Source organism: Podarcis pityusensis (assembly GCF_964106645.2).
Source record: "Podarcis pityusensis genome assembly, chromosome: 10".
In the NCBI taxonomy this organism is placed as follows: domain Eukaryota; kingdom Metazoa; phylum Chordata; class Lepidosauria; order Squamata; family Lacertidae; genus Podarcis; species Podarcis pityusensis.
Window position 1 is genome coordinate 74,785,564 of NC_138035.1, and position 12,849 is coordinate 74,798,412.

Below are 12,849 nucleotides of genomic sequence, written 5' to 3' on the forward strand. Positions count from 1 at the left end.
GAAGTGACTTCCTACATTGGGGGAGGAAAGAGAAATCCATTCACAATTAGTAACCTTTTAAAAACTGCTAGACCTTTAGCAGGAGTGGTAGCTGTACCCTCTTGTTGTTGGGGAGGTAGACTAAGGGTTGCCAATGCCCAGGACATCAGATGCATATACCATACTTGGAAAGGGTGATGGACCGCTTTTCCTTATACAGTGGTACCTCAGGTTACAGACGCTTCAGGTTACAGACTCCGCTAACCCAGAAATAGTGCTTCAGGTTAAGAACTTTGCTTCAGGATGAGAACAGAAATTGTGCTCCGGCGGCGCGGCAGCAGCAGGAGGCTCCATTAGCTAAAGTGGTGCTTCAGGTTAAGAACAGTTTCAGGTTAAGTACGGACCTCCGGAACGAATTAAGTACCTGAGGTACCACCTTAAACAGAATCATCACTCCATTCCTAATTCTGTAAACTGTGAAGGGCCAGACCCTGTAGAGCGTGATGCTGCTAGAGCTGCCTCTGCTCTGAAAGCAGAGATGCTACGCGACTCACCTGCTGGGGAGGTGGCCTGCCATGCCTCTGTAGGAATCTAAGGTGTTCATAGAATGATAGAGTTGGAAGGAGCCATAGGGTCATCTAGTGCAACCCCTTGAAATACAGGTTGCCAGCATGGGGCAAGAGTCTCATGCTCTACCAATTTAGCTGTCCCCGGTGGGATTCTAAGGATTTGGAAAAGCGGGACCCAAAAAATCTCGGTCTGTAACTGGGTTGTTTTCCTTAGTGGTTGGGGCAGGGCGATTCACATTCCCTGAAGTCTTACTTGTGGGAATCTGTAGATAATGAACCTAATAATGCAGCTTTAATTTGAACAATTATTGCTGGTGTTAACTGGAAGCCTCTAACAGAGAAGGAAGTGGATTCTGATGAGATCATACCCAACCAGTGAATGGATTCCAACTGATGCAATTTGATCCTCTCAGGTGATCCATTTTATACTATTGCCAATATGTTCCAAACCTACACCTTGCTCAGTAGCCAGCATAGTTACATTTGAATGGTTCACTAAAAGCTGCTTACCGTGTAATGTTCAATATCTACATTAAAAAAAAAATCTATCACATGACTATTTCCACTTGGAAACAGGATATGGCCCCCATGCTGTTCCCAAGGTATGCCCCTGAATAGAATCATAGATTGCTGCAGGTTGTTTGCCATGTATACTATGTAGGGAGGGCAGTCACACACTCAAGTTTGCAACCAAAGGTTACCTCAGCGGCATAGCTAGCTGCTTGGGCACCTGCAAGATGGGGCGAGGCGCCCAGGGGGCAGAGCAGGGCGCGCCAGAATCCCGGTGCCCGAGCCGCGATCTGCTCTGGCACCCTGTAGGCCTGTGTTGCTTTTTTGAGCAGTGCGGAGCCTGCAAGGGTCCGCCCGCTGCCTCCCACTCAGCTGTAGGGTGGCAGCCTGAGGGGGAGGCAGCAGGCAGATGTCAGCCCCATGGTGCCCTTTCGGGCAGCGCGGAGCCTGCAGGCGCCCGAACCACCATGTCACTCCTGAGAGAGAGTGCCGCCCCCTGCGGTGTGGTGCCCAGTGGCCCCCACCCCCCTATCTATGCCTCTGGGTTACCTTCCTCCTGCTCCAAAGAAAGCCTTCATGGTGCCACCATGGCACTGGGTTGGTGACCCCAGCTCAAGAACACCAATATCTCTGGCCATTGTCCTGGTTCTACACACCTGAGGGATTATTCTTCCTCTAATTGTGTTCCTTCTGCTATCATCTTCTCTGCTGCCTCTTAGTAGAAATTCAGGATGGGGGGAGCAACTGGTATGCATGTTGAAATGCTGAGTTAATTTGTTTGTGAGGAGGGGATTCTGTGCCTCCTTCCCACAATGACCGGCTTTCCCCCTGTTCTGTCCTCATGATAAGGCAAAATTGTGGCTTTCTTCAATAGTACAAACAGAAATTGTTTTTTAATTCTGGCAGGTTTTGGAATGTTGTGACAAATTTTGGGTGTGTGTGAGAGAGGGGCGTATTTCCTTATTTTGCAAAGTCCTATTCTGTGATTTCCTTTGTTCCTACTTTTTTCTTGCTAGTGCACTGGTCCATGCCCTAATATTGCCTCTGCACAAGAACACTGAACTAGCATACCATCTGTAGTTTAGTTTTGTTTATTTTTGATTGCCTCAAATATTATTTGTGTGAAGTGTGTCGTCGTCCCCCCGTTGGCTTTTCTCTGCCAGTGAGGGACACTAGTAAGCTGGTCATAGTCCCACCCAGAGGTGTTTCATGAGTCCTAAGCCTTTCCTGTATTTGGTTTACTGAAAGTAATTGAAAAGCATTAAAAAAGGCAAAATCGTTGGGAGACAAAAATTGTATCAGATGAGTGCTGATTAAAAACAGACTTTTAATTATGATACCTTTTATACTGTATGTATAACATGAAACTCTAAAATGACAAAGACTTTAAAATAATTTTAATTGATTATTTTTTTTGAAAATGATATTTATTGAAGTTTCAAAAAGAGGTTACAAAAACAGGAAAAAGAAAAGAAAAAAAAAGAAAAAATACAAAATACAGAAAAGTAAAAACATTTAAAAACAAATCAGTCTTTCCATGTCTTGTCTTTCATTTACTTGTTTCCCTGACCTCCTCACACCTCCCTTTTTTGTATTCCAATCCAGTTAGCTAATTCAGCAAATCCTTTCCCCCTTTGTTTTTATCCTAGTCCTTTAACTTAATATATTGTAACTTTAGATTCTCACCTGTGAATAATCCATTTTTACATACTCCTTTGTAATCTTGCTGCTAAAACCACGTAATTTCATTCTGACATCGTTCTAACATTCATTAATTTTACAGTATTTCTGTAAGTAGTCTTTAAATTTCTTCCAATCTTCTTCCACCAACTCTTCTCCCTGGTCTTGGATTCTGCCAGTCATTTCCGCCAGTTCCATATAGTCCATCACCTTCATCTGCCATTCTTCCAGGGTGGGTAGATCTTGTGTCTTCCAATACTTTGCAATAAGTATTCTTGCTGCTGTTGTAGCATACATAAAAAAAGTTCTATCCTTCTTTGGCACCAATTGGCCAACCATGCCCAGGAGAAAGGCCTCTGGTTTCTTCAGGAAGGTATATTTAAATACCTTTTTCATTTCATTATAGATCATCTCCCAGAAAGCCTTAATCCTTGGGCACGTCCACCAAAGGTGAAAGAATGTGCCTTCAGTTTCTTTACATTTCCAACATTTATTATCGGGCAAATGATAGATTTTTGCAAGCTTGACTGGTGTCATGTACCACCTGTATATCATTTTCATAATATTCTCTCTTAAGGCATTACATGCCGTAAATTTCATACCTGTGGTCCATAACTGTTCCCAGTCAGCCATCATTATGTTATGTCCAACATCTTGTGCCCATTTAATCATAGCAGATTTCACCGTTTCATCCTGAGTATTCCATTTCAACAGCAAGTTATACATCTTTGACAAGTTTTTAGTTTTGGGTTCTAACAGTTCTGTTTCCAATTTTGATTTTTCCACCTGGAAGCCAATTTTCTTATCCAAATTATATGCCTCCATTATCTGATAATAATGAAGCCAATCTCGCACTTTATTTTTTAGTTTTTCAAAACTCTGCAATTTCCATCTGTCTCCCTCTTGTTCCAAAATTTCCCAATATTTCGGCCATTTGGCCTCCATATTGAGCTTTTTCAAAGCTTTCGCTTCCATCGGTGACAACCACCTTGGGGTTTTATTTTCAAGTAGGTCCTTGTATCTTATCCAGACATTAAACAATGCTTTCCTGACAATATGATTTTAAAATGCTTTATGTGCTTTGACCTTGTCATACCACAAATATGCATGCCATCCAAATACATTATTAAAACCTTCTAAGTCCAAAATGTCTGTGTTTTCAAGAAGCAGCCATTCTTTCAGCCAACAAAATGCGGCTGATTCATAGTAAAGTTTAAGGTCTGGTAGGGCAAATCCACCTCTTTCTTTTACATCCGTTAGTATTTTGAATTTTATTCTGGGCTTCTTGCCCTGCCAGACAAATCTGGAAATGTCTCTCTGCCACTTCTTGAAACAGTCCATTTTGTCCACAATTTGCAGTGTTTGAAACAAAAACAACATTCTTGGCAATACATTCATTTTTATCGCAGCAATACGGCGTAGCAGTGAAAGCTTCAAATTTGACCAAATTTCTAAATCTTTTTTCACTTCAGTCCAGCATTTTTCATAATTGTCTTTAAATAAGTTCCCATTTTTAGCTGTCATTAATTCTAATTGATTTTTATGAAATGGCATCAAGTCAACAACGTGAAGGATGGGAGGACATGGAAGAAGTTGAGAGCAGAATAAGCAAATATACTTTCTAGGGCTGAGACACACCTGTTCTTTATGTAAACAGAGAGATCAAGAATGCATCTAGTGTCTCAGAAACCACATACTCTTCCAAACAACTGGATAATACTTGTTTTGAATATACACTATACCTGCTTTCTTCAGGCTGATGCCTTCCAGGGGTTTTGGACTACAATTCCCATCATCCCTGATTATTGGCCATGCTGGTTGGGCCTAATGGGAGCTGGAGTCCCACAGAACAACTGGAGGGCACTGCAGTGGGAAAAGGTTAGCTAAACTACCCTGAATTAATATTCACTTTTATTAGAGACAATATTCTATCTTCAAATTATTGTTGAAGGAATTTGAGCTGTTTTCCTTATCATGGTGAATAATTTTTATGTACATATAATATAGCTGTCTTTTATTGTGATGCACTATTGTTTTGTTCTACTGGTACTGCAAGTTCTGCAGTCGTCGTCCCTGTCCCCCCCCCCCCAATGATCTATTCAAGAGGGAGGGAAGGTGTGAGAGAGTGCCTCCAGCACATGATAGGGATTACAAACAGACCCACACAAATTGTGAGTCACCAGTTCAAAAACAGCCCACCAGCTCTGTGTGGTGCCTGCAAGGAACTCAGTAAACCACCTGCTTTTTTCGGTGGGGGGTCTCAGAACCTGGCAAGCCGCACCATACAAACTGATGGGAGTTGGGGCATCAGGCAACATTTCCCATTGGGTGCCTGTACATCTACCATTGCTGTCATACAGAATTTATGTATGCTTTTCTGATTTAAATTGTGAGGGATTGGCTTTGAAATTCAAAATTTTCACAAAGATGGATTGGCATCCCTTTCACTGCAATAGAGCTTGCGCTATTATGGCTCTCAAAGATCAGGGCTGCAAACATTCACACTGCTAGGCTGTTTGATACTATTATCTTCAGTGGAGTTTAAACAGCAAAGCTGTGTATAGAATTGCAAGTCAGGTTACCCATGCAGTTTTCTACAGTTGAAAACGAATTGTAATTTATGGCTGTAACTGTTATGTACTGAAGTTCTCACCCTGGGCCAGCAGGGGGATACTGTAGATAGTTATGCAAATGAAGGATCGAAAAGTGACGTTCAGTGATTGGATAGTTTTAGAACGTTGTAACAGTTACAATTGTTCTGTAGCTCTATATAAGCAGGCTGACTGAGCTCCTCAGTTAGTTCTGTTCCAGCTTACAAAATAAAGAGCTGCTTTGGAGAAATCGCCGTGTCGTCTGCTATGTCAACCCACAACTTAACAGTAACCTTAAACCAAAAGTATTGCTAGGGGCCCACAGTGGTCAATGGGATGCCTATGTGTTCTGACTTCTAGGTTTATATATTGTCTTACATGTGACCGAAAGATCTACAATTATGAGGCGCTAGCAAAGCTAACTTTCGGATACATGGCATATAGCATATAGTCTAGCGTGGTCCTGAATATCCAAGCTGCCTTATTCCCAGAGCAATGAATCACAAAACCATTTTTGCTGCACTATATTTTGAAAATAACCCAGTTCTATTCATTGATCCTTTGTGAGATGCTACAGGAAGTTAATGGGAGTAAGAGGTGTCTGGGCCAGGAGCCTGAAGTTGCAAGATGAATGAGCTAAATACTTCTGTAAAGCAGAGCCGGTGGGTGCAGCTGAACCTATATAAATCACTCCAGCTAAATTAGGCTGTGAAGAAAAAAGAAGAAAAAACAAAAACCCCACAAGATGGTAAGTATTACAGACAGAATAAGCAAAAAGGACTGTAATTCAGCTGCTAAAATTCAACAGTTAGCTTAATTGAACTTAATTCTTCCTTAGTAAACTGACAACCTAGAAGTGTTGGGATGGGCAAGAGATTGGCTTGTTTCCTATGGTATACAATATGTTCCTGTGCCCCTTAGAATTAATTTGGATTGTGGTGTTCAAACCGATGCACACTTGTTGGTTGGGAACTGAGATAAGTGGCATGCAATGATCTCAACTCAGTCATTGTTACAAACAGGTTCACACACAGATATCACAGGCTTCTTAGGCTGAGGTTTCCCAACTGGTGTGTGCACAAACACCACTCCTCCTGAAAAGGTAGTGATGGGCTTGTGGAAGTCAAATGCTTTGTAAGATTCAAAACAGCACCCCAAACAAGTGCTTCAACTTTTTGTTCCTGGAGCTAGTAAAATATCACTTGCCACCTCCTTGTTAGGAACAGGCTTTGCAGCCATCAATTCATATGCAAGGAATTGAAAGGGTGCACTCAAAGAACACTGAGTAGAGGTTAAAGCAGAGCTTTCCAAACTGTGTGTCAGACGTGTTGGTGTGTCGGCCGCAGTGTGCAGGTGTGTCACTCGAATGCTCCCTGCGCTCCTCCTGGGGCTGGAAAGGGGTTAGTTGAGCCTCCTGCTTGCCAGTAAAACTGAATTACTGTGTCGCGAAACGATGCATGTCTAAAAAGTGTGTCACCAACATGAAAAGTTTGGAAAGCTCTGGGTTAAGCCTTAACTATGGTGACCTCAGGTCTTTTTTGGCAAGGAGGCTTATCTCTGTGCCAACACAGATGACTCTTACTACAGATGTTATATGCTGTCCCATAGAGCAAAAAAAAAGGTCTACTCTTATGTGCATAGCTCTTTCCATTCATTTCTACAGTCTCACCTTCATGTTCTGTTCAAGACAGTAAACAAAATGGGAAGTACACAAACTGGGAACCTGTGGCCCTCCATACATTTGCTGGACTACATCATCCCTGACTGTGGGCCATGTTGGCTGGGGCTGATGGGAAATGGAGTTCAACACCATCTGGAAGGCCACATGTTCCCCATCACTGAGACGGAACATGATGCTGGGGAATGAGAGCACGCAGGAACTGTCTTTCTAGTTGAAACAGACAAACATCCAGACATTAGTATTATTCACTCTTCTGAATTCTTGAAAATGTTTCCAAGGCTATATTTGAAAATTTGTCCTGTCTATCACAAAAACTATGCCAAAATACCTGGGCAACCCTGATCCTCTGCATGTTTACTCAGTCCTAGGGAATTAACGGAGCTTTACTCCCACCTTAAGGATGCATGCAACAGTAGTGTGGTGCTGAAGATGTCTCTGCGATATGGTCTTTCTGAGAATGGAACTAAAGCTATTTTTATCCAAGACTTTCACATAAAGAGTGGCTAGCCTCGTTGGAGTGCCCTAAATTTCCACAGCTACTTCTATTGTTCTATGTGGCTGATTAGCTGTTCTCCCTGTGCAAAGGTCAGAGGGGGCAGGGTTTCTGTTGAGGCAGGTGATTAGCTGTGGGAGGAGCTTATCAGAGCTTGCAGGGCAGCGGTGCGCGCAGTTTGATCCATCTTTTAGATGTAGGGGAGCTAGTCTCAAACGTTTGTTGGGGGAGACCTAGGTTTTTTTTTGGGGGGGGAGTTATTTGTCCTGTCTTCACGCTTTTTATGATGGAGGACCGCTGTAGCCACCCCCAACGACACGTTCTCAAGATGGAGGGGGTGGGAACAGCTGCAGTCACCTGCGGTTCCTGCGCAATGTTTGCCATCTTGCCAAAGGTTGCAGGCAGCTTTACCTGCAGCAATTGCATGTTGATTGCCCTCTTAGAAGACAAAGTCCAGCAAATGGAGGAACGTGTAGCTACGCTCCAAAGAATTAGAGAGCTGGAGCTCTTCTTGGAAGCAACAGAGCACACCGTCTCCACCAAGGAGGAGACAGGGGACTCCCCTGAGAAGGAGGCTAGTTCACCAACACAGGAGCCAGATATATGGAGAAACGTGACTCAAAGAAGTAAGAGGCCCAGGGTTCGCTCTTATTGTTTAGAAATACACAATCGCTTTGAGGTCCTCTCCCCTAGCATGGAAGACGAAGAGCAGACTCCATTTGAGGATCTCTCCCTCATTACAGTCAATCAGGTATATGAAGACGAGCAGCAAAGTCAGTCCTCAGGGAATGTGCAGGCGACCTTGGAACGGACAGCTCACGGAAGAACCCCGACCAAACCTAAGAGGAGGCGTGTAGTGGTGATAGGGGATTCCCTACTGAGGGGAACAGAAGCAGTGATCTGTGGGCCTGACAAGATGTCTCGGGAAGTGTGCTGTCTCCCCGGGGCTAAGATCCAAGATGTAACTGAACGACTGCAAGGAATCATAAAACCCACTGACAAATACCCCTTCCTCTTGGTTCATGTGGGAACCAATGACACTGCAAGCAATAGCCTCCAGAAGATCAAAAGAGACTACGAGGCTCTGGGCAGGAAATTGAAGCAATTAAATGCACAAATTGTCCTCTCATCTGTCCTCCCAGTTGAACGACGTGGCCCAGGGAGAGAGGGAAAAATAGTGGAAGTGAACAGCTGGCTTCGCAAATGGTGTAAACGGGAACGGTTTGGATTCTTAGATCACGGACTGCAGTTTCTTGAAGATGGACTTCTGGCAAGCGATGGGCTGCACCTCACAACGGTTGGGAGGAATGTTTTTGCCAAAAATCTCAGAAACCTCATCAGGAGGGCTTTAAACTGACTAATGTGGGGGAGGGAGACAGTGCTCCTGAAGGTAGGAGTCTATCAATTGATGAAGATGATCATCCAAATGTCATAGACCAAATGGAGCAAACAGCACGCAGACCTAGTGGTGGAAGGAAAAAATCCTTAAATAAGAGACACGGGGGAATGATTAATGGACTTCAATGTCTGTACACTAATGCGCAAAGCATGGGAAATAAACAAGATGAGCGTGAGCTCTTGGTACAGCAAACTAAATATGACATAATAGGCATCACTGAAACCTGGTGGGATAAGTCCCACGATTGGAATGTAATAATGGAGGGATACAATCTATTTCAGAGAAACAGACCAGACAAGAAAGGAGGAGGAGTGGTGTTATATGTCAGGGATGTGTATACCTGTGAAGAGATCCAAGATTTAGAACCTCAAAGCCAAAGTGAGAGCATTTGGGTCAAAATTAAGGGAGAGAAGAATAACAGTGACCTCATTGTGGGAGTTTACTATAGATTCCCCAAGCCAAACGGAGGACATAGATCTGGAACAGATGGCCAAGCATGCAAAAGGAAGGGAGATAGTAGTAATGGGGGACTTCAATTACCCGGATATTTGTTGGATGTCAAACTCAGCCAAGAGCATAAGGTCAAACAGATTCCTCACTGGCCTTGCAGACAACTTCATTGTCCAGAAAGTGGGAGAAGCAACAAGAGGAACAGCCATTTTACATCTGGCCCTAACCAATGTTGATGACCTGGTTAGTGGGGTAGAAGTGGAAGGATCATAAGGCGCGAGTGATCATGCTCTTCTGAAGTTTACTATACAGCGGAAAGGAGCAGCCAAGCATACTAGGACTCAATTTCTTGACTTTAAGAAAGTCGACTTCATAAGACTTAGGGAAGTGCTGGGTGAGATCCCATGGACAGTAATACTAAAAGGAAAGGGAGTTCATGATGGCTGGGAGTTTGTTAAGAGGGAGATAGTAAAACCACAACTTCAGGCAATACCAATGAGACGGAAACATGGAAGGTGCCTAAAGAAGCCAGGGTGGCTATCTAAAGAACTTTTAACTGAGTTAAGATTAAAAAAGGATGTGTACAAAAAATGGAAAAGGGGGGAAACCACCAAAGAGGAATTCAAACAAATAGCCAGCACGTGTAGACACAAAGTCAGAAAAGCTAAAGCACAGAATGAACTCAGGCTTGCTAGAGAGGTTAAAAGCAACAAAAAAGGCTTTTATGGGTATGTTCGTAGCAAAAGGAAGAACAAAGAAACAGTGGGGTCACTCAGAGGAGAAGATGGTGAAATGCATAAAGGAGACACAGAAAAGGCTGAACTCCTCAATGCGTTCTTTGCCTCAGTCTTCTCCGATAAAGAAAACAATGCCCAACCTGAAGAATTTGGAGCAAATGATTCAGCAAAGGAAACACAGCCCAGAATAACTAAGGAGATAGTACAAGAATACTTGGCTAGTTTAGATGTATTCAAGTCTCCAGGGCCAGATGAACTGCATCCAAGAGTATTAAAAGAACTGGCAGATGTGATCTCAGAACCACTGGCAGTCATCTTTGAGAATTCCTGGAGAACAGGTGAAGTCCCGGCAGACTGGAGGAGGGCAAATGTTGTCCCTATTTTCAAAAAGGGGAAAAGGGAGGACCCAAATAATTATCGCCCAGTCAGTCTGACATCAATACCAGGGAAGATTCTGGAGCAGATCATTACGCAAACAGTCTGTGAGCACCTAGAAAGGAATGCTGTGATCACCAATAGTCAGCATGGATTTCTGAAAAATAAGTCATGTCAGACTAACCTGATCTCGTTTTTTGACAGAATTACAAGCCTGGTAGATGAAGGGAACGCAGTGGATGTAGCCTACCTTGATTTCAGCAAGGCATTTGACAAGGTGCCCCATGATATTCTTGTAAAGAAGCTGGTAAAATGCGGTCTTGACTATGCTACCACTCAGTGGATTTGTAACTGGCTGACTGACCAAACCCAAAGGGTGCTCATCAATGGTTCCTCTTCATCCTGGAGAAGAGTGACTAGTGGGGTGCCACAGGGTTCTGTCTTGGGCCCGGTCTTATTCAACATCTTTATCAACGACTTGGATGTTGGACTCAAGGGCATCCTGATCAAATTTGCAGATGACGCCAAACTGGGAGGGGTGGCTAACACCCCAGAGGACAGGATCACACTTCAAAACGACCTTGACAGATTAGAGAACTGGGCCAAAACAAACAAGATGAATTTTAACAGGGAGAAATGTAAAGTATTGCACTTGGGCAAAAAAAATGAGAGGCACAAATACAAGATGGGGGACACCTGGCTTGAGAGCAGTACATGTGAAAAGGATCTAGGAGTCTTGGTTGACCACAAACTTGACATGAGCCAACAGTGTGACGCGGCAGCTAAAAAAGCCAATGCAATTCTGGGCCTCATCAATAGGAGTATAGCATCTAGGTCAAGGGAAGTTATAGTGCCACTGTATTCTGCTCTGGTCAGACCTCACCTGGAGTACTGTGTCCAGTTCTGGGCACCACAGTTCAAGAAGGACACTGACAAACTGGAACGTGTCCAGAGGAGGGCAACCAAAATGGTCAAAGGCCTGGAAACGATGCCTTATTAGGAACGGCTAAGGGAGCTGGGCATGTTTAGCCTGGAGAAAAGGAGGTTAAGGGGTGATATGATAGCCATGTTCAAATATATAAAAGGATGTCACATAGAGTGTGGGAGCCAGGAAGTCATGAAAAAGGCTTGTAGCGCCACCTTGTGCCTCGCTGACCTCGGTGACCTGCATGTCCGTGCCTTGCGGTGTATTAAGTGCATAGCCTTATATGGAGTTATGTTCCCCCTCTGGGCAGTAATTATCATATATGGCGATGGGTGGGTTTAAGCCATGACCGGATGTAGGTAATGTGAGACATTGGCAAACGGCCATGCGAGAGGAGAGAACAAAAGATAATAAAAGTTACGGGAGAGAAGAGAAGTTCGAAAGGAGCTGCTCATACCATCCTGAAAATATTGCTGGCTCTCTGTGTCTTTATTTTATGCTAAACTGCGCCATTTGTGACGGCTGGCTCTGACAAGTGGTGCCCTGTGTGAGGCTGACTAAAAGAATACGTCTGAGGCTTTTAAAAGAAAACCGTGTGAGGTTTTTCGATCCACGCAACAGATATCATCGGCTCACCATGCCCGGCAAGGGTTTCAAGCGCTAATCATCTTCGGATCCCTGGTGAGTTCGATCCCTCTTTTATCTGGATTTTAGAAAAATGGGCAGCTCTTTGTCTACTCCCCAACAGAAATTTTTAAAAGACTTAAAATTTCTCCTCTCCTCCAACAAATCGGAAGTTCCGGAGGGTGATTTGATACAGCTTATTCTGGCCATTGATGAGCATTGTCACTGGTTTCCTGCAGATGGGACTTGGGAATTGAAACATTGGGACAAGATTGGGGCACATTTTCATGGGCACCCCAGCATTGGTCTTCGGATTCTAAATGCATGGTGCAAGGTTCGTTACGCCATGGGCTCTTTATCACCAAAAAATATCTCCATGGCTGCAATGCCAACACAACCTCCAGCTTCCTTAGTCCAGCCTGCTGTTTTAGTGTCTGTTCCGATACTTGCTTTGCCAGCAGCCCCAGACCCCAAACCTCCGGACTACAGTTCCTCACCAGAGGACCCAATCCTGCAAAAATACCGTGGTCTGGCTGGAAATGACCCTACTCTTTCAGCGGCAGAACCAGCTACCCCTTTTCAACGTGCAGTCTTTGCCTGTTCCTTAATTCAGGATACTATGGCATTCCCTGTTATTGTGCCCCCTGCTGGCGCTCCAGCAGGAACTCAAGCCCAACACCAACCTTTTGATTTCAAGATTTTGAAAGAGCTGCAACAGTCAGTAAAGGCCAATGGACTCCAAGCCCCATATACGCAGGCGCTTTTAGAAGCCACATTAGCCCAGCTCTTGGTTCCAGAGGACATCAAGCTTTTAGCCCATACAGTGTTACCCCCAT

The 12,849-nt window shown here is 44.0% G+C and overlaps 1 protein-coding gene across 8 annotated transcripts in view; it reads right to left on the reverse strand.

Annotated features, from left to right (window-relative positions):
• The window catches only part of LMNTD1 (lamin tail domain containing 1), a 242,816-nt gene that overhangs the window by 13,067 nt on the left and 216,900 nt on the right, over positions 1-12,849 (reverse strand). For 7 of the 8 annotated variants that reach the window (XR_013991153.1, XR_013991154.1, XM_081023709.1 and 4 more), the window contains one exon: positions 5,839-6,035. The exons of the other annotated variant lie outside the window; for it this stretch is intronic. Coding sequence is in view for 1 of the 7 variants with exons in the window: in XM_081023709.1 (XP_080879835.1) it covers positions 5,901-6,035 (135 nt within the window). In the remaining 6 variants the exon portion in view is untranslated. Of the gene's footprint in view, positions 1-5,838; positions 6,036-12,849 lie in introns of those variants that run through there. 8 annotated transcript variants of the gene reach the window in all.